General features: G+C 37.3%; 1 protein-coding gene across 2 annotated transcripts in view; it reads left to right on the top strand.

Annotated features, from left to right (window-relative positions):
• LOC150106281 (E3 ubiquitin-protein ligase MARCHF5-like) overlaps positions 1-22,120 on the top strand; it is a 116,561-nt gene that overhangs the window by 26,211 nt on the left and 68,230 nt on the right. The window contains exon 2 of one of the 2 annotated variants that reach the window (XM_090392304.1): positions 608-813. In XM_090392304.1, the coding sequence (XP_090248430.1) occupies positions 608-813 (206 nt within the window). Of the gene's footprint in view, positions 1-604; positions 814-22,120 lie in introns of both variants that reach the window. The other variant, XM_090392303.1, reaches the window with a different exon arrangement.

Genomic DNA, 22,120 nt, shown 5'->3' with positions numbered 1-22,120 from the left:
CCATATTTATTAGTCAAGAAAGGCAAACAAAAGTTTAGTTTACATGTTATTGTTTATGATTATGATATGAGTGATTGGTATTGGACTATATTGGACTATATGGAAGACCATATATTTGAGAGATTTTGATAATTTTATTAATCTTTCTTTTAAGGTATTAAAAATTTATCAGAAGATGAACTAGAATGTTCTGTGCACCACATTTTGCCATTCACAGTTATACTGTGATGTGTCATGAATGGAAAAATCTGAAAAATGAACTTGCACACAAACATTTTCTACATTTTGCTGCTTGTATTCTTTCCTTTTGTAAAATTGTGCCATTTCATTTTTTTTTTTCCAATAAATAGCATGTTTTTGCTGTTCATTTTGCCATGAACAAACACGATAATCATTGCTTATTAAAATGGTAAAAAAATAATAAATCAAATTTTAATTTGCCTGTCATACACAGTTTATATCATTGAGGTAAAATAAACCTAAAATCTGCATGGTGTATCAAATATATTTAGCCAGCCTGATAGCAAATGTGTAATATTGTAATTTGAAATTTTATTTCTGTTTTTTTTAAATTGTTTGATTTTTCTTTTTCTTTTACATTTAGCAGGCGTTACTGTTGGGTGTGTTTTGCTACAGAGGAAGAAGATAAGCATGCATCTTGGGTACAGCCATGTCGATGTCGTGGGACAACAAAGTGGGTTCATCAAGGTTGTGTACAAAGATGGGTAGATGAGAAGCAGCGTGGAGATAGCTCAGCTAAGGTTACATGTCCACAGTGTGCCACAGAATATGTTATAATTTTTCCTGCATTTGGTATGTTAGAATTTTCAGATAAAGAATAAAAGCAGCTTATTGTGTTAACTGTATATACATTTTAAAATTATTATTATTACGTGACACTTCCAAGGACTCATCATGGGGGAAAACTATTCCACTATACACAAACTCACCATTTCCTTTACTTCTCCACTTACTACCACTACAATTGCACTTCTACCATCAAACATACAATGCCATCTTAAATTATGTTAAGTTTATGTGATAATCTTTTCTTTTAATAAATAATACTTGTTCTAAAAATCTTTTTATTGCTTGCTTTTGAATTATTTTGGCATCTTTGTTTTCGGCTTTCCACTCTACCTTCTTCAGATGTGTGTATATTCATGTTTTGTTGAATGTTATGCCTGCTTCCAATGTTACCTAATGTAACCTAATGCTAAATGAAAAAAAAGGGCATGGAGACAGTTTAGCTCTAATTATTTACTATTTATATGACACCTCCAAGGAATCTAAAGCCTTATTGATGGAGGGCACTCTACTCTACTACTCACAGCTTGCTATCTCCACTACTAACTTAATCCACCAATTACACTACCATCGTCTACTTGCGACACTATTTTCCACCCACTACCAATAGTATTTTTTATCTAAATTGGCATGTGTTCTGGCAGATTTGTCTGTATATGGGATGCAAGCTTCCAGGAAAGAATCCTGCTACCTTTATATGAGATTGGCTAATTCACCTTCAATTGTAGAAGCCCCATATTCCTCTTGTCATGATGAGATCAAACTTGGGTCTTTTCTGATTGAAGGGTGCAATGTACCATAATTCTTTCAATTGCATTTACAGAGGCACTTTCAGATTTTTACATTTTAGATTTCACTTTTGCTCTATATACTATGAAACTTTCTGGTAAACTTTCTATCTGTTTATTCTACAACTGCCATTACTTAAAATTTACACTAGAGTTTCCTTGGCCTGCTTTCTCCTTTAATATTAAAAATTTAAATCCAAATTTTCAGTGTAAATAAATAACCCATGGTTGTCAAACAATTTAAACCTTTTTGGCCTACTGGACTGGTTAATAGAGATGCATGATAATTAGTAATATTAACATTAGATCTCCATGGAGTCAAAATACTCATTGTGGAAGGTCATTCTCATGAAAGAAGATCATGAAACTGGTCCTTAAACTATTTTTAAACTTAAACTTTTAGGCAGTGCATTAGGCTTACCAACCACTGTACCTGCTTCTTCTTCCTTCTATGTTAGGCAGTGGTGAGCTATGGAAATTTTAACAAAGGGCTTGCATCGTCGAGCAAAAAAAAAAAAAAAAAAAAAAAGGCCTAACTTCTAACTTAGCCCTTATAATACTTATATTGCGACTTTGTAGAGTATTCTGACAGATATAATGATTAATCAATCATTAATGATTGATTAATGATATCAATCATTAATGCTAGATCTTTTAAAAATTCCAAATTGAGAAGTCGGTTTAAAAAGCCCTTATATTTATCGTTCAATGCAAAATGCTTGCATAATGCTGGGTAATTTCTCCAGAAAGCAAGAGCCGTTTGTAAACTGCAAGCTGCCCATCGTGGTCCAAACACACAGCCGATCTTTAAAATTTCGATACCAAGGTCTTTTGCAATCTTATTTAATTTTTGTTGATTTTATGGTGATTGTTGATAAAAAAGCATATAATTTATCCATAAATATTTCAAAATAATTTATTTCTTTAATGTTTTTTATCGAATCATCTAATGCTAAGCATAAACGATGAGTGCAATGCCAAATCACAACATTGGGAAATTTTTGTAGAAGTTTGATTGCAACACCTGATTTGTTTCCTAACATTGCATTAGCTCCATCAGAACAAAATGCAGTGAAATGATTTTGTATATAGTTATCAGAAAATCCATATGAATTTAAAGTAGCAATTATAGTAGCATATATACATCCCCCAGTGGTATTTTCTAGTTCTACAAGATTATTAAACAAGAAGAACAAGGGGCTCGCAAATTTGAAAAAAATTTAACAAAAGGCTCGCATGAGCCCCCGCAAGCCCCTTATAGCTCACCACTAATGTTAGGCCTACTGGCCTGTTACAGAGGCTATCTTAAGCCCTTCTAAGTTATACCCGTCCCAAGGATAAGGTGATGACTAGCCCTATGCCTCCCGGTACATTCTATTGCTGTAGCTGTGTGTGTTCGTGGGGCTGGTTTGCCTGCTTGAGAGAGGAAAAATCCCAGATAAACTGGGGAGAAAAATCCTGCTGTCCACACCCAAGACCTGATAACTTGGATATGAAGGCTATGTCTGAGAAAATCCTTAAGCTTCTCACGTTGGCAATGGGAATCAAACCCAGGACACTCCTTTCCCAGGCATATGGTTGCGAAGCCCATAACCACTAGGCTAACTGTGCAGACATACAAAGAATCCTTTCCTCACTCCCTTACTCACACATTCTCCTAATGCAGCTTCCAGGGATGGTCTTATCTCTACTCTGAAAAATCTATTCCACATTAATCTGGTAAGAACTCCTCACCAGCTTGTTCGTCTCATTCATGTACTTCATTCTATTCATAAGGCTGTGCAAATTGCATTCGCTTGGTCTCTCTTCATATCACATTCCATGGACCCAATATCAATTCAGTGAATCTTCTCTGGATCCTCAGTAAGATATCCTCATTGCCTTGAAAACTAGGAGACCAGATCTGTGCACTGTAGTCCATGTGTAGCCTGATCCATGCCTTATACAAGGATCCATAACCTCTTTTTTTCTGTATGTCATGGCCCTCCTTATCATTGCCATAATCCATTCTGATTGATGTTCTTACAATTTCATAAATATATTATAACCTCTGAACTTCAGTATTAAGTCTTTGTCTTCCACTACTTGCAGATCTCTCATCTCTTCCACTGCCTTCAAAATTTCCCTATTAATTATATGCTCTGCATCAAAACCTTTCCTACCAAATTTCAAGAACTTACACTTTGAAACATTATACTGATATCTCAACTTACCTGCCCACTCACATAATCTATTGACATCCTCCTGCAAGGCTACAACATCTTCTCTGTTCTTCATAGTTATTCCCAGCTTTGGATCATTGGCAAACAGTTGCATATCTCCATTAAGTCTGTCACAATATCGTTAACATAAAAGTTCAACAATTATGTTCCAAAACAGATCTCTGTAGATAACTTTCCTGTTTTGGGATATCACTTCCCCATAATTAACCTGCTGATACCTATTTAACAGCAGTCACTTATTATCCAACTTGCTAGTCTCTTATCAAGTTGTATCTGTTTCAATTTAATTACCAGCTTTTCATGTGCCACTCTCTCAAAGTGTTTTGAAAAATCCAAGTATACCAGTGTATATGCACCCTTATCCAGTGCATTTGTCACTTTGTTGTAGTACATAAGGAAGTTTCTGGAACATGTTGTTCCCTTAACAAACCCATGCTGACCATCATAAAGAATACTGCTATTATCAATTCAATTCTGAATCCTATTCTTCACCAACCTCTCGAACATCTTGTATCACCGAAACCAAAATTGAAAAATTTTGGTACCACTCATTGAAATGTATTAAAATGTGTGCAATGCAAAATGCAATGCTGCCAGAAAAGCATACAACAGGACTACATGCCGAAGCCTGGTGTGGAACATCATCGAGCATCGGAGTGACCATACGGCATCTGTAGATGCCCAGTGAACATAGAGAGAATGCAAAACGAACTATAAAATACTCTATTTCACATGGTGATTTAATTGTAATCAATAACAATTAAATGTAATGAATCAGGAGAACTTGATCAAATATAAATCAAAAATAATTGACTTAATTCTATGTTTGACAGGAATTAATTTCTTTATATTTGGTTTTATTTTATTTAATTTCAAACGTACATTTGGCTCCAAAGCGAGTCTTGTTCTACATTTGGATTTTAGATACAGCTTAAAAGAACATCCTGAAAAACACTGCCATGTAAGTTAGTTTTCCAGGAAGGAATAGAAAACAATGTGAAATAAGACTTGTTTGTGATTTTAAGCTTTCTGAGAAATATATAACTATCTGATTGGAGGTTGAACACACAAAATATTTGAAAATCAACACATGATTTGTCAACTCTTGCTAGATTGAAAAAAGCTAAAACATGTAATTATTTGTCTTTGTCTTGACTTAAGCTTTTCACGAGCCATTGAGATTCTTAAGCTGTGGACTTCACAACTGCAGCCGTCTTGAGGATAAGGTGGTTGACCCTATGCCTCCTGGTGTATCCTATGTCTGTAGATGTGTATGTCCACGAGGCCGGTTTACCTGTTCTGGGGGGACGAAAAACTCGAGTTACCGGTGGAAAAAACCCCTACCTCCATATGAGACTGGCTAACTCACCTTTAGTCAAAAGAGACCAGATAAAGTTTGTGCCAGAAGTACTTTCAGGATTGGGGCAACTTGTGGTAAAGGTGGTATAAGTTCTCATCACTTGCTTTAGTATCTCCCATAATGCAAAGCACATCTCCTTACGGACATGTATAATGCTGTGTATTAAAGGAAGGGCCACTATCCAGACTGGTTTCGACCTTTATTGAGATGCTATTAAAAATTAAACACCCCCAGATCACCCCTGCGAGTGACCGAAGGGCTGTCCAACTCAGTGGTTGTTCCACTCAGTGACAGGCTAAACCCAATCACCAAGCAGAGCCGTAATTTCAGTGATGGCCCCACTCAGAGACAGGCAAAAACCTATCCCCCCCCCCCAAGCAGAGCCTCTCACATCTCAGGGAAAGCAATTACTTCTGCGCAAAAGCACATCAGGTGGGAGCCAGACCCAGAGGTGGTGATACTATGGTGGAAGTAATGGAGAAGTCATATTTACTTATATGAGTTGCCAAAGGGTTTCATACCCTATTATTGAAGACCTTAATGCTTAGCATTATACATGTCTGCAAGGAAATGTGCTTTGCATTATGGGAGATACTAAGGCAAGTGATGAGAATTTATACCACCTTTACCACGAGTTGCCCCAGTTCTGAAAGTACTTCAGGGGCAAACGTTGATTGCTAACACTTGGATAAAGGATAAAACCCAATATATAATTAGGAGCATAGCCAAGTGAAAAAAACTTCCATAAACTTATCTCTAATCCAGAAAATTTTAATAATAGCGTGTGACACTCTTTGGCCACTCGAGGCCACTGATGTGCTTTTGTGCAGAAGTGGTTGCTTTCCCTGAGATGTGAGAGGCTCTGCTTGGGGATAGGTTTGCCTGTTTCTGAGTGGGGCCACCACTGAAATTATGGCTCTGCTTGGTGGTTTGGTGCGCCTGTCACTGAGTAGAACCGCTGAGTTGGATGGTCCTTTGGTTACTCGTAGGGAGTGGCCTGGGGGGACTGCCTAATTTTTTAGAGAGGTCTTTACTTAAACAGCACCTCGATTAAGGTCGAACCGGCTGGTTAGTGGCCCTTCCCTTAATGCATAGCATTATACATGTCTGCAAGGAGATGTGCTTTGCATTATGGGAGATGCTAAGGTAAGCGATGAGAACTTATACCACCTTTACCACTAGTTGCCCTAGTCCTGAAAGTACTTCAGCCTCAAACTTTGTTTGCTAACACTTGATAAAGGATAAAACCTAATATATCATTAGTAGCATGGCCAAGTGAAAAAATTTTCATAAAATGAAATCCAAATCAAATCAATTGCATAAAATCAAATCAATTTCACAGGTTTTTGAGAATATAAGACCAGATAAAGGTTCCTCCGATCTTGGATGGGAATCAAACCCAGGTCTTTCTGACCAAAGGGCTTTGTCTATACTGACTCAGCTATAGAGGCTCAATTATTTTTCTTTAGAAAGGGGAATTTTTAATATTTTATTTTTCCTAATTTCATAAATTAAAAAAATTCAACCACTTGTTATTCACATATCACCAGATCTTTTCCACGTACCACCACCAGTTGTGAAACACTGCTCTAGAGTATTCCTTCAAGACATGCAGTGATATATTGTCAAGTGTTATTGTCTTAATTTTTCACATACCTCTTTCTCACTCACAATAGCTCTTTCTCCACCATACTCTCTACACTCCAGCATCTCAAAATGTTGCATTCATGAGGATGAAATATCCTGATAAAATGCCCATTGAATGCTTTAACCACATTTTCTTCATTAGTTACAGTCTACCATTATTATCAACTAACTAACATCAAATAATTTTTACCATCTTTTTTTTCCTATGTTTTTGGAACTGTTTAAAAGGAAAAAAAATAGCATCTGCATTGATAATAAATGGCATTATCATTGATATTTGCATACTTGCAAGTAGTGTTGCAAGAATAACCAGAAATGAACTGTTTGTGTATGAATGCCAGAAGTTTCTGAAATAAGGATCATGTAATTGTTGCATTGCTAGATTTCATCTATCTAAAAATTTATGGGAGATTTGGTTGAATAAAAATGACATCCTGACAGGAATGGAGATGAAGAGATATGTTGTTTTTTGTGAAAACAAACAGGGCAGAAAGGGAGAAGTGCTGTTAATGGTAGTGGAGGAGTTATGTTCATCCAAGATGGAGGTGTAATTAACAAATAGTGGTAGTGGTTTTGAGACCATATGGTGTGAGGTAGAGACAGACAGGATGAAATATTTAGTTGGCGTTGTTGCTGTAGATCTGGTAATGTGGAAGGCAGTGAGAAGGAAATGTATAGGTAAATTACTCTGGCAGATAAGAAAAGGGTGATCATTATGGATCATTTTAATTATGGTCCATATACATTGGAATGAAGAGATGGCATCTGAAAGCAAAGAGAATGAATTTCACAGGTTTTTGAGAATAATCTTAGGTAGTATGCTACAGAAGGCACATGAGGATGAGTGATCTCGGATTTGATCATCTCATCAGAGGATGTTATAAAATGTAGCATTATATCTTCCTCCAGTTGGTGGAAGTAACCACAAAGTGATCATCTGGTTGGTAGCTGCTCATATCATTCGTATGAAGACTTCTGTTAGAAAGAGGTATGTGGAACTGTAAGGCTGGTGATTATGAAAATTTCAGGAGATAGCTTACAGCTACATCATGAAATGAGGAATTGGATGGAAAGCATATCAGTGCTGCTTGGTCCCCACTCAAGAACTATATGGCAGAGGCAGTATCTGCACCTTTTTTTTGAATGCTACTTGCGAACCTAATGATGCATTCGAGGATAATGTCTAATTCCTTACTTAAGTTTATAATATTTCACGAATTTTGTTTAATAAAAATATAACTTTGATGAAAAAGTTTTAAAATATTTTTATCATTTATCTCTATGAAGGAAAATAATTATTGAAGAGAAAATCAACCTACATTCTGAAGATAGAATTTAAAAGTGCACAGTTTGTTCAACAATTTAGCAGGACTCTTCATTATTGTGGAAAATTGCCACCTTTCTTCCTTCATTAGACAATGTTTCACAAAACTTTCAGTGTGCACTTTGTGACATCTTTCTTTTGAAAATTTTACAATAAAAATATTAAATGTGTTTCAAGAACTCGTATTGTTATTTTAATTCTTTAGCCAAGCTTAAGCAAACAAAGTTTGCACGTGAACTATCTTTCTGACTAATCACATGCAAACTTTGCTTATGCTTGGATAAAGGATTAAAATAAGGATAGGGTTTCTTTTCGAGTATAATATACTTTGTAACCAAGTGAAAAAATCTTCATACAGTTTTTGGAATCATCTGTGAAATGCTCTTAACTTAAATGAGTATGGATGCTGATATCTAAGACATGGGTTGCTTTTATTCTAGGACAACATGTAGCTTAACTTCTTTGAATTAACTTTGTTTTTTATCTGGACCCTTAGATATTGATAGATATTAGTTCCTTTTTGAGTACTATGTGTCTTAAAGTGTAATTTGTGCTATGAAGATGCTGATTTGAAATTCATCAAAGTATTAGTGACTCATTCAATTATTGATTTTGTTTTTCTGGATGTTTATATCATAAAACACTACTATGAATATGTTGAAGTTAATAGACATGGTGCACTAGTTGTATAGGCTTAGTAACTTTATTATTATTATTATTGCATGGGAACTTCCTTGAATGCACTGAAAAATGAAGCACTTATAACAGATTCTGTCAACTGATTCTACGAATTCACTACACTCTAAGTGAAAATTCTAGTCCTCCCACCTTTGCTAATAATTTTTCTTCTTTCACTATGCGTTATTTCCGCTTCCTATGCAGGGGTCTGTGTGTTACTTAGATGCAACTTCTTGTTAGTACCACTCCCAACCGACCTGTCACCTAGCCTGCCGCTGGGGGGAGGGATATATTTTTGACTGTAGAAGCATATGTTAACGGGTCCGGTTTGCCTGCTTGCAGGATGAAAAACGTCAGATAAACTGGCGGAAAAAAACCTACTGCCTGCGCCTAAGACTGGCTAACTTGGCTATGGCTGAGGAAGATCCTCAAGTTCCTCATGTCTTCGATGGGAATCGAACCTGGGACATTCCTTCCCCAAGCATATGGTTGCAAAGCGCAAAGCCACTAGGCTAGCCGTGTGGACCCACCTTTGCTAATAATACTGTTACTGATATTCCAGACATGACTTCTTGTTCTGGTTCCTCTAGCCAAGTGCTGAAAATTTTCCTCTGCATCAATCCTATAAAACCGTTTCTATCATATCCACCTTTTTCTGCCTATCAACCAACTTCTGCAACCCTCAAACCCTGAATCTATTCATGTAGGAAAAATTTCGCTGACCTTGGGAATGAGGAGATGTAAATCCTCTCACACCTCTTCATTTCCAAAAAACTGAGGTGACCAACCTGTGCACAGTAATCCAGATTTTCTATCCAAGTGTTGTAAAGAGAAATGTTAACTCCCTTACCTCTGCATGTTAGCATGTTCTTCAATAACCTAGTGAGCCTATGAGCTACCTTGGCCATCTTTGTAATATGCCCTCTGAACTCTAACGCCCTATCTGCATTCCACTCCCACATCACTAACTTCGTCATTCTTATGGTGTACATTTCCATCAATTTGATACACATCTTGTAATCTGTGTACTGCATCCCAAAGTGCATAATTTTCTGCAAGCTTCTTTATATCATCTTAAACTGTAAGGTTACTTACCCAATTTTGCATCTTCAGCAACAACTGAATATTTCTCTTCAAATAATTTCATATATCATCATCATCATCAAATTCCTGCCATGTACCCTCAAGGAGTGTACAGGATATGATAGTACTACATGAAAAAAATTACATCATTACTAACTTCCTATCTACAATTTTCCTCCAAATCAGTCTGTTACTTGTCAAGACTCCAACATTATCAGATCTTATATTTCTATCATCTAAGCACTTTGTACCGTATCAATCCACCTATATCTTGGTCTTCCTCTGGGTCGTTTTGCTGCCAACCTGGCAGAGAACTCTGGCTTTGCTAATCTTTCCTCGCCCATTCTGTTTAAGTGACCATACCACATGAGATTAGCTCTGCTAACGCATTCCTGGATGCTGACAATGTCAAGTTCTTTCCTAATATCCTCATTTTTAATATGATATTGCCATTGATGCCATCTGTTCACACCTATAATCTTTCTCAGGACTCTCATATCTGTGATCTCTAGTCTTTGGTCAAGTGTTTTACTTCTTACCCAGCTCTCAGATCCATAAGTTAAAACTGGTTTGAACACTGTCTTGTATACAGCTAATTTAGTTTTCCGACTAATTTCTCTCTTATTCCATATGAATTTATTCAATTGACTTCCCACCATAACAGCTTTGCTGATTCTGTTGTCTATTTCTATATTTAATTTACCATCTTCACTAAAAATCGTGCCTAAGTAGCTGAAATGTTTTACTTGTTCCACAGGTTTCTCCATTCACAAAACAGTTGACATTTTCAATGATTCTGCCTATTTTCATTGTCTTTGTCTTTTTATTGCTGACCTTCATACCATATCTATTACAACAGCTATTCAATTTAGTCAGAGAATCTTGCAGACTTGTAGTGGATTTATTTAGAAGTATAAACATCATCCGCATAAAGCAAACAGCTGACATTAACATCTCCAATTTTGATATCATGTTTAATACCACTTCCTTCATAATGTGATCCATATAGATAATGAATAACAGAGGGGATAATGTACATCCTTGTCTCACACCAGATTTAACATTAAACCATCTTCCTGTACTTCCTTCAATTCTAACTGCTGACTTACAACTCAAATAAAGACTAAGTATTGCTTGATATAATGCCCCATTGACACCATATAACTGCAGCGTATTGAATAGCTTCTCTCTTAGCACCTTGTCATATGCCTTTTCCAAATCGACAAAACTTAAATACTGATCTTTGTTATATTCCCATGCTTTCTCGACTATTTGTCGTAAAGTGAAGATCTCATCCTGACAGCCTCTATTTGACCTGAATCCAGCTTGTTCTTCACCAAGCTTTTCTTCCACAATTCTTCTCAATCGTTTCTCAAGTATACTTGCATATATCTTACCAGGAACACTCAGTAGAGAAATACCTCTGTAATTCTCACATTCAGTTTTATTTCCCTTTTTATATATGGGTACTATGAGAGCTCTACTCCAATCATCGGGAATTCGTCCCTCTGTCCAGGCTTTCTGAACTATGCAGTGCAGCCACTGTAAGACTCTTATACCACCATACTTCAGCATTTCTGGTCGAATATCATCTACTCCTGTTGCCTTTCCACATTTCAAGCCTTTGATGGCTTTTTCTACTTCAAGTATGGATACGCATTCCTGACTGCATGCCTGGTCAGTGTTTTTTTACCACTGTGCTGTCATCACTGCTTGTTTCATTTAGCAGTTTTTCAAAGTAATTACTCCATACTTCAAGGATATCTTTTTCTCCCGTTTTCATGTCACCTTTATCATTATCTAACTCCTTTTACAGCACTCTTTCCTCCATTCCTAAGCTTCTTCAACAACCTCCAGAATATTTTGCTACCTTCTTGATATTTATTTTCTATATTCTTGCCAAAGTCCTCTCATGACTTTTGTTTAGCTAGTTTTACAAAGTGTTTAGCATTCTTGCATTTGTCTCTATATTCTCTAAGAGCACAAGCTGACTTATTTGACAGGAACTTTTGATATGCTTTCTTCTTTTCCTTCACTGCCTCTTTAACTTCCTGTGTCCACCAAGGAGTTCTGATTTTTTTATCCTTGCAGACAACCTCACCACATGCCTCTCTGGCAGAATCAATCAATGTTTTCTTCAGAGTTTGCCACTGAATCTCCAAAATTTGATTCCTGTTCTCAAACTCTTTCATTTTTCTTCAATAATCTTTCTGTATTTTAGTCTACAGTTCACATCTGAGAGCTGCTCAACTTTTATTCACTTTAAAACTTTCTTACATGTTATTCTTTTCAATATGAAATTTAATTTTATCCTGCTCAAGACTAAATAGTGATCACTTCCAATTTCAAATCCTCTGTACACTCTGGTGTCCTGCACCAGGGAGAAAACATCACTATCAACAGTAACATGGTCAATGAGACTTTTCTTATTCCTTGCCTCTTCTCTCCATGTGAATTTGTGCACATTTTTATGTTGGAACATGGTGTTAGTAATAACCAGTCCATGTCCTGAGCAGAAATCCAACAGATATTTGCCATTATTATTAGCTTTGCTCTTTTTTCCACATTTTCCCAAAATATTTTTGTATGTCTCACAATCATTTCCTACTCTGCTATTTAGATCCCCAACAAGGACCAACTTTTCCTTTTTCATTGTGTCAGTTGCTTTTTCTAAAGCCTCAAAAAATTCTTCCACTTCTACCTTAGTAGAACCTTCTGTGGGACCATAGGCACAAATAAGTCTCATTGTCCAGTTCCCCATTCTCATATTTGCCCACATTACTCTACTTGAGACTGACTGCCATTCAAGAAGATTAGCCTCGTATTTTGTGTTGAATTCTATGGCTACTCCTTCTTTTCCTTGATTGTCATTGCCTGAATATAAAATTTTGTATTTATTGCTCAGAAAGATCTCACCAGTTTTGGTCCATATATCATTTATATACAAATTATAATTATCATTGGTTCATATATCATTTATGTATAAATTGAACAGAAGTGGACCATAAACAGAGCCTTGTGGCATGGCACTAGTCACCTTCTTTCTTTCTTCTAGATTCTACTCCTGCATTTATTACTATTATTATTATTATTAAAACAAGACCTCATGGAGTCAAAGACTCATCTAGGAGGTCCTTTTATCTCACACACATCTCATCATACCGGGTCTTAAACACATTCAAACTCCTTGCAGACACCACACTCTCAGGCAAGGCATTCCAATCATTCACAACTCTGCACGAAAAAAACCTGCCTCTCACTCCCCTACTCACACCCTCTTTATACAGTTTCCAGGTATGACCTCTGGTTCTCCCCTGATCTCCCACTATTCTCTGTAGAACTTCTCCACCATTGATCCTATAACAACCCCTTACCAACTTGTAGGTCTCTATCATATCTCCCCTCTTCCTTCTCTCCACTAGACTCTGCAAATTACATCTTTTCAATCTTTCCTCATGCTCGACATTCCAGAGGTCAGAAACTACCTTAGTCAGTTGCCTTTGCACCCTTTTCAACATCTCTTCATCCTTCTGAAAACCAGGTGACCAAATCTGGGCACAATAATCCATGTGTGGCCTAATCAAAGCCTTATACAATGGAACAAGAATCTCCCTACTTCTACACGTCAGTGTCTTCCTCATCATTCCCAGAAGTCTTTGTGTTGTCTTCACAATTTTGGCGATGTGTCCCCTAAATATTAGATCCTTATCCACTATCACTCCCAGATCTCTTATTTCCTCTACTTCCAACAATATATTCTCACCAAGCATAAATTCTGCATCCCATCTTTGTTTTCCAAATTTTAAAACCTTACATTTTGCAACATTGAACTCGCATCCCCATTTGCTTGCCCAATCACTCAATTTATTCAAGTCTTCTTGCAAGGCCACAACATCTTCACTACTCTTTATGGTTCGTCCCAACTTTGCATCATCTGCAAACAACTGAATATCTCCATCCAAATCTTCGCCAATATCATTAATATACAAGTTAAATAGTAATGGTCCTAAAACAGATCCCTGAGGCACTCCACTAGTGACTTTCCTTTTCCTGGATATTGCACCCCCATACACAACTTGTTGATACCTATCAGATAGCCAGTCTCCAATCCAATGCACTAATCTAATATCCAACCCCATCTGCTCTAGTTTGACTGTCAACTTATCATGAGGTACTCTATCAAAAGCTTTTGCAAAATCCAAGTATATTACTGTGTATCCTTCTCCTCTGTCCAAGGAAGCAGTCACTTTATTGTAATAAGTAAGTAGATTACTAAAACACAACCTCCCTTTAGCAAATCCATGCTGTCCATCAAAGATTATACCATTGTTGTCTACCCAACTCTGGATCCTAGTTCTCACAAGCTTCTCCAACAACTTAACCACAACACCTGACACACAGATAGGCCTATAGTTTGATGCTTGAGTTCGATCACCTCCTTTATGAAGTGGCACAATCTTGCCCTCCTTCCACTCTTTAGGGACTTGACCAAGTGCAAGACTCGTATTAAAAAATATGTCAAGGCAGGTGTCAACTCTCTGGCACATTCCTTCAGAATACGCGGTGATATATTATCAAGTCCCACAGCCTTATTTACATCCTAGTTTACTCAACTCCCCAAACACCTCTTGCTCACTTACAGTCAGTCTCTCCTCCCCATCATCAACTGCTCTTAATCTCTCCATGAAGTCACATTCACAAGATTGAAAGATCTTTATGAACTGCTCATTAAGTATCTCCACCACACATTCTGCAACAGCTGTCTTTATACCATTTCCTCCAATCAATGTCATCCTTCCATAATCATTCTTTCTTTTGCTGGCTACATATCGAAAGAACTCCCTAGGATTCTTTTTAGCTTCATTAGCTAACTGCTGTTCATACCTCTCTTTAGCTACTCTCACCAACCAAGTCACTCTCCTTGCCTGGTCTTTGTAGAACTCATGAAATTGGTTACTTCCACTTCTCTTATGCTGCCTCCACAATGCCCTTTTTCTCTGTATTGCATGCTTAATCTCTTTATTCATCCATCTCACACCTAACTTATTTAACCTTCTCACCCATGGTATACATTTAGACATTGCATCCACTAAATATTTTTTGAAAATCCCCCAAGCTGCATTGATCTCTTTTCCAGCTAACTCCTCATTCCATGCTACACCTGCAAGCTGTCTCCTGAGCTCTTCATAATCACCCCCCTTGTAGTTCCACATATACCCTTTTTTCACAGGGGTCCTTGCACTGCTGGCAACCACCCAAGTAATCACCTCATGGTCACTTTCACCAATTGGTGGATGATTTGATACCTCATTGATAATTACACCCTCCGATGAGATGACCAAATCCAAGACCCTTAATCCTCTTGTGCCCTCTGTTACATACTGTCTGAGGTAGTTATCCCTCAAAAACTCAAGAAACTCATTTTCTTTACTTCCAGTTGCTATCTCTTCATTCCAGTCTATATTGCCATAATTAAAATCACCCATAATGATCACCCTTTTCTTATTTGCTTGGCTTATTTGACTATACATTTCACTATCACCACCATCCACATTACCAGGTCTATAACAACATCCCACCAAGTATTTGATTCTATTCACCTCTATCTCACACCATACTGCCTCAAAACCATTGGCCCCATTTCCCTCTTGCATCTCTACCTTGTATGGACATAACTCTTTCTCTATCATCAATAGCACTCCCCCTCCCTTTTTACCCCTTCTATCCTCACGAAACACATCATACCTTTCCATCTCTATTCCTGTCAGGATGTCATCCTCATCTAACCATGTCTCACTTATTCCGACAATCTCTGGGTGCACAGACGCAATTAGTGCAACCATTTCATCCGCCTTGTTTCTTATACTTCTAGCATTGGTATACAAACACAACAACTCATTTCTGGATCTACAGCTAGTTCCACTAATACCACTCACTCGATGTGATCTCTCCATGCTGGACTGGGGCCATTTCCCTTTCTGCTTCTTCATTTTAGAACCCTTTGCAATTCCATCTGTTTCCTTTTGATCCCTGATCATCCCATTACTTTCCTGCCTACACATTCTCTCACCTCCTCTTGGAGCATCCACCTTTCTCACGCTGTGTATCCCTGTCCATGACATATACTGTTTGGTATATGTCATGCTTATCTATATCAAACACTTCATGTCCATTCTGATTGGTTCCATTTAGTGTAACCCATGAAATGCCCTACATGGTAACACTTTAGCAGTGTTACCATGTAGCCATTCTGCTTATTCAAATCATCGTCAGTCTGTTATAAAAAAAAAAAAAAAAAAGTGCTTAAAATTAGTAAACTGTAATCCTTCACAAAGCCATGCTGTTCCCTCAGAGTAGCATAGTTGTTATTCATCAATACCAGTTTTGCTTTTGACATTTTCAAGTACCTTTACCATCACTCCCAAGATACTGATTAGTGTATGATTAGTGCCATAGTCCTGGAACTTCCTTTTATGCAATAAACTATTTGGTTCCTTCCGCTCCCTTAGAACTTTACCAGAGCTGAGACTTAAGTTAAACAGCCTAGCCAGAGGTAAAGCAATTTCTTTGCATATTCTCTTAATGTGCAAGCTAATATCCCATGTAATCCCATGCCCATTATTTTCATTGAGATTGTGCAATATCCTAAGTAGTTCCAATTCATCAACCTCTATTCTCACATCAATTTCTGTCATTTGTTATAAGAGCATCCTCACTTGAATAATAGATTCTTGCAAAGTGACTTATTGACTAACTATTGTCTGCCTATGTCACCTCACTACCATCGGCACTTATTAAAGTTAGGCTGCCATAGTCATTCTTTCTTTATTTGTCACATAGAAAACAGTCTTTGGATTTCCTATGGCCTACTTGGCTAATTTCGTGTAATATCTGATTTTGCCTTGATTACTGCTAGTCTTCTTCCTTTCCTGCACCTTGTACTGCTCCTAAGCTTGCTGGGATCCTTGTAGGTGTTGAGTATGTTTTTGAGTTTTGTAAGGAGTTGAAAGGTGGCATTAAGGTTGTAAGTGTATAGCATTATTACACAATGTCTGATTTTACTGAAATCCATATTATTTCAATTTTTATGTGTAGTTTTGTGAAGAATTTTATTGATGGTATTTTTACCATAGCCATTGTTTATAAATGTTTGCTAATAATTTGTAATTCATGCTTAAAGGCTTGCTCATTAGAGGAAATTGTTATTGCTCTGGTTTTGAGAAGATTAACAACTCTAGGTTTTTGTGAATGTTAGTGGTAAAAGTTAATATGCATTTATTGGTGAGTATACATGGGCTTGCAGTGAAGGATAGACTGCTTCAGAGAAGATGTGACAAGTCTGTTCAGAAATGGAAGTGAGTTTTGAGTTGTAATTTCATTGGTAAATTGTATGTGCTTCTGTTGTTTGTTCATTTGGCTGATGAAAGTGTTTATGTGAAAGTTTATGGCTCTGATTAGGCCAGTAGTGTTAACAGTTGACCAAATTGGTGTTACTTTAGCATATTGTGTATTGTAATACAGCTTATCTCTTTATATTATTATTGTTATTATTATTCAGGCTTCCATGGAGTCACGACTCACTTTGGGAGGCCCATCCTAGAAAACAATATCATACACCTCCTTGAACCCATTGACTGTTTGTGCTCTCACCACTCTATCAGGCAATGCATTCCATGGTTCAGCCCACTCCCCATGCAAAGAAACTACTCCTTACCCTTTTGTCCACAACTTTCTTTTGCAACTTCCAAGGATGGCCCCACCATTCCACCAAACGAGAACTCCCCAATGTCAATCCTGTAACTACCTTTCAACAGATTAAAACACATTGCCTCTCTTTCTATCTTCTAAACTCTGCTGTCCATATTCCCTCAGCCTATCCTCATAGCTGATATTGTACAGTCCTAATATCATCTTTGTTATCTGCCTCTACACTCTTTCCACAGTTAATTTATCCTCTTCAAATCATGGGGGGGGGGACCAAATTTGAGCATAATAGTCCAGGTGTGGCCCTATCAGGGCTTTATCAATGGAATGACAACTCTTTTTTTTCTCTGCAGGTCAGAGATAAAAGATATGTACACACACTCCAGATGATGATCTTGATATGAAGGTCAAAACATCACTGTAACATGATAGTTGTTTCCATAATGTTATTATAATAAAAACCATCTCTTAACTTGTTATAATCACCTGCCCTGCAGTTCTGCATGTACTCCTTTATAACTGAAAATTCCATAAGTTTTGCAACCTCCCAAGCAAGACTGCAAGGTCACTTTGTCTAGTCTCATTTAATGTGTCTACCTCAGTTATGGACAGAGCTCTCAAACTCACAGTCCCCTCATGCTGTTTCAAGTAATTATTTCTTAGAAGGTGAATAAAATTCCATTTCCTTTCAGCTATATGCTTTTTCTTACTTCCAGTCTGTCTCCATAGTTGAAGTCTCCTATAATAATTTCTCAGCCTGCAGTGATTATTCTAATTTGCTGATTCATGTCTTCCACATATTCTTTGGAGGAACAATTTCTCTATCATTAAATACTATCCCACATCCTCTTCTTTGTGTGGTTCTCTCAAATGCTTCTGTATTCCTTCATTTTTTTCCACCTGTATATCATACTCACTTAACCATACTTTGCTTGTACCAGTTATCCTTGGGCATATCAGTTCAATCAGTATCAGAAACCACCATCTTTTTTTTTTTCTTTTTTTTTCCCCTGATGCTCTTTACATTTGTATGTAAATGTAATGGTCCTTGTCAATTCCATAAGTCATGCTTATGTTATCCTCTTACAATGCCTCCAGCCAATGACCTTGTAACTTTTATTGTCACTTCCACCACAAAAGAAGCTACACAACCTATAGTGCAAAGCTATGTGTGGGCAAGTAAGTAAAGTATTTTTGAGAGATTTCAATTGAGGACAATGGGATGATTGTTTATTGGTTGACTTTTGGCAGTACACAGTCCAGCCATAAATACTCTTACAACTTGAACAGTGCATAAACCTTTAATCTATCAGTAAATTGTTTATAGCTTTCAGCACATACAAACCACATGTATAATGAAATATATAGCAGCACTCAATGTTTGAAATGCTCTCTCCTTTTGCCTTCATGAGGGAAATGCTGCCATTGCTCGTGTTAAATCCACCTTCAAGCTGGGAATGCTGTTGTGCTGATTCTTGCAGGTTACTCTCTCAAGTTCCAACCATAATTTGAAGTCCAACGAATTCAGATCGGGACTTCTAGATAGGCAATCAGATGGTGATATGTGGCCCACCCATGCACCTCCAACCACTGTTGTGTGGTTCTCACTTTGTGTGCAGGGTTTGAGTCCTGTTGGAAGGCCCACTGTCTAATGTGAAATGAGGTGTTGTTGTTCAGGGCCCATACCACAGGTTCCAGCACAGTCTTGATACTCTTTGACAGAGGTTTTGATCTCTTTCTTGCAGAAATAGAACTCTTAATCTACCCACTGCATGTTAACCCATACAGCTAAATAACTCTCTAGTAATAAACATGCAAATGTTTGCTATGTACAGCAGCACTAATGGAACCGGGCTTGTGCAATTCTGTGGGCAGTGCAAGGGTGTACAGAAGTTGAAACAGTATTTATGGCATGACTAGGTGTATAAGCCTATGGCAGATGCATATGCAAAGATGGATGATGATAATTCTGTAATATGTTTTGGTGTGCATGTTTGTCAGAGAGAAAATGACATGAGGACACAAAGACTTGTTATCAAAGGTTAGGATTCTTCTGTTATCTTTTTCTGGTGAAACATCCGAGCTGTTCTTGGTATTGTGAGAGTTGATTTGCCTGTCATATCTAGAAAAGTGAGGAGAAGAATAATGCCAATGAATTAGCCTTATCTTTGAGTTATATTGCAGTTTTACTGACTGGAAAAGTAGAAGTTTGGAAGGGCAGCAAGTTCCTCCCTCATGGTGTTAGTGAGTGACCACAGAGAGGTGTTGCCTGCCAAATGAGGCAAGAGTAAATTTCTTGTGTCTGGCCCTTTCAGAGTTGGATTTGTTAATGTGTTTTTGCAAATGTTATAGGCTAAGCTGGAGATTGGATCACAAGAACAGAAATATTAATTTGACCATGAGAATCAGTAAAAGTTATTGAAGTCATCCCATTGTTTTCAACATTTTGAAAATTGCAGTTTTCAAAATTTTTCTCTTTTCATAAAATCCAAAGGTAGTAATTTCCTTATTTTTTTTTTTCCCCCATTAAAAGTAAGAATTCTTCTGATATCTTAACTGAAAGATTAGAGCTGTTTTTTAGTATGATGGGAGTTGATTTGCTTGTCTTCACTAGTTGGGCAAGAAGACTCTTGAAATATGAGTTTTGAGTCTACTGACTGCTTTCCATAATCTTGTTGACATCCCAAAACGTGAACAAATTTTAGCTTTCTTTGCAGTGTTTCTAATTTCTGTTTACTGTACTATTAAACTTAATTTAACTTCATAGACTTGCCACTTACCTATCATTATCCTGTAATCCATTCACTTTAATTAGCAGCTTAAGTTATATTTTATTAAATATCTAATTTAAATTGATGTTATCAGAGTATTTTTAACTGTTACTCTTAATATCTTAGGTTGAATTTTTGTATTTGAATCTCTTTCTCTTTATAAAGTTGATCTCTAGTAAATTATTCATGCATTATTTCAAAAGAATTTGAAAATTGCGCTAGTAAGTTTTTGTTCTGTTTTTTATTTTATTTTTATTTCCTCTTAGTATATTCGCTGGCCTGGTTGGTCGAGTGATCAGCATATCCACTCTCCAGCCAAAAGGCTGTGGGTTCAAATCCTGCTGTGGGCATGGATGTTTGTGATTGTCTGTGATTGGTTTAGATGATGGAGGTAGATGGCATTGGTTTAGATGTTGGTAGTTGCAGTTCATTGTAGTTGGTGAACTGAGTGGTGGAGATAGAGAGCTGTAGAGTAGGTGCCCTCCCTCGATGAGTCTTTGGAATCCCTGGAGGTGTTACATAATAATAATAATAATTTCTTTAGTGTATATAATTATGGGCATTAATAATGTTTTTACTCTGATGGCACTATCTCCAAAAAAAGTTGTAAAATTTTTGATCCTTCTTTATTGTATATCTTATTTTGTATGGTATTTCCTCAAACCTGCAGTTTTTTTCTTTTTTTCCCTCCTGAAAATTCTCAGGTTTATATTGCAAAAATCAGCCTGAAAAACATAGCAGTTAGTGAACATAGCACATTGATCTTTTATGGAGAGAAGTATTTTGGAAATTAAATACCATGATAGCTTTTAGCAAAATGGGCACTCATTAGTCAAACAGTCTCTACTGTATCTGTTGCCTGCACACCATCTGCTTTCAGTAGAGTTAATCTTCACATTCATTCTTTTAATTGCAGCATAATGATAGAATTCTTTTGGGATGTTTGTAGCTTGCAGAGCCAGTTTCTTTTCATACTCAGAGTTAGCTTTCTGTACAGCAGGTGCAACTCTTCTGGCCTGCTTCTTATAATTTTCATATCTGACATCATCCTTATGTACGTGGTATTCTTTACACATCATCTTTTTTATTATTATTATTATTATTCAGGCCTCCAAGGAGTCAAAAGACTCATCGAGGGAGGTCCTTCCTAAGACAAAGTCTGTCAAGACTCATCGAGGGGAGGTCCCCCCCTGAGAAACACAAAGTTTATCATACCACTCTTTAAAGTCACTGACCGTTCTCGCTCCCACCACTCCATCAGGCAATGCATTCCACGGCTCAACCACCCTCCACACAAAGAAACCACTCCTTACCCTCTTGCTCACAGTTTCCTTTCGTAACTTCCAGGGATGGCCTCTTGTCATCACTCCTTCCCGCTGATCAACCAAGCGAAAGAACTCCCCAGTGTCAACCCTGTAACCACCTCTCAACAGTTTAAAAGTCTCAATCATATCACCTCTCCTTCTATCCGCCAAACTCTGCAGTCCACATTCTCTCAGACGATCCTCATAACTATCCTTGTACAGTCCTGAAACCATCTTTGTCATCCGTCTTTGTATCCTTTCCACAGTTAATTTATCCCCTTCAAATCCTGGGGACCAAATCTGAGAACAATAGTCCAAGTGTGGTGTGATCAGAGACTTATACAACGGAATGATAACCCTCTTATCTCTGCAGGTCAGTGTCCTTCTCATAATTGCAGCAATCCTCTGTGTTACCTTCACCACCTTTGCAAT

This window comes from Typopeltis vanoorti, chromosome 5 (genome assembly GCF_054136105.1).
Source record: "Typopeltis vanoorti isolate ZY-2024b chromosome 5, IOZ_Tvanoo_1.0, whole genome shotgun sequence".
Classification (NCBI taxonomy): Eukaryota; Metazoa; Arthropoda; class Arachnida; order Uropygi; family Thelyphonidae; genus Typopeltis; species Typopeltis vanoorti.
This window is presented reverse-complemented; position numbering and strand designations above follow the sequence as displayed.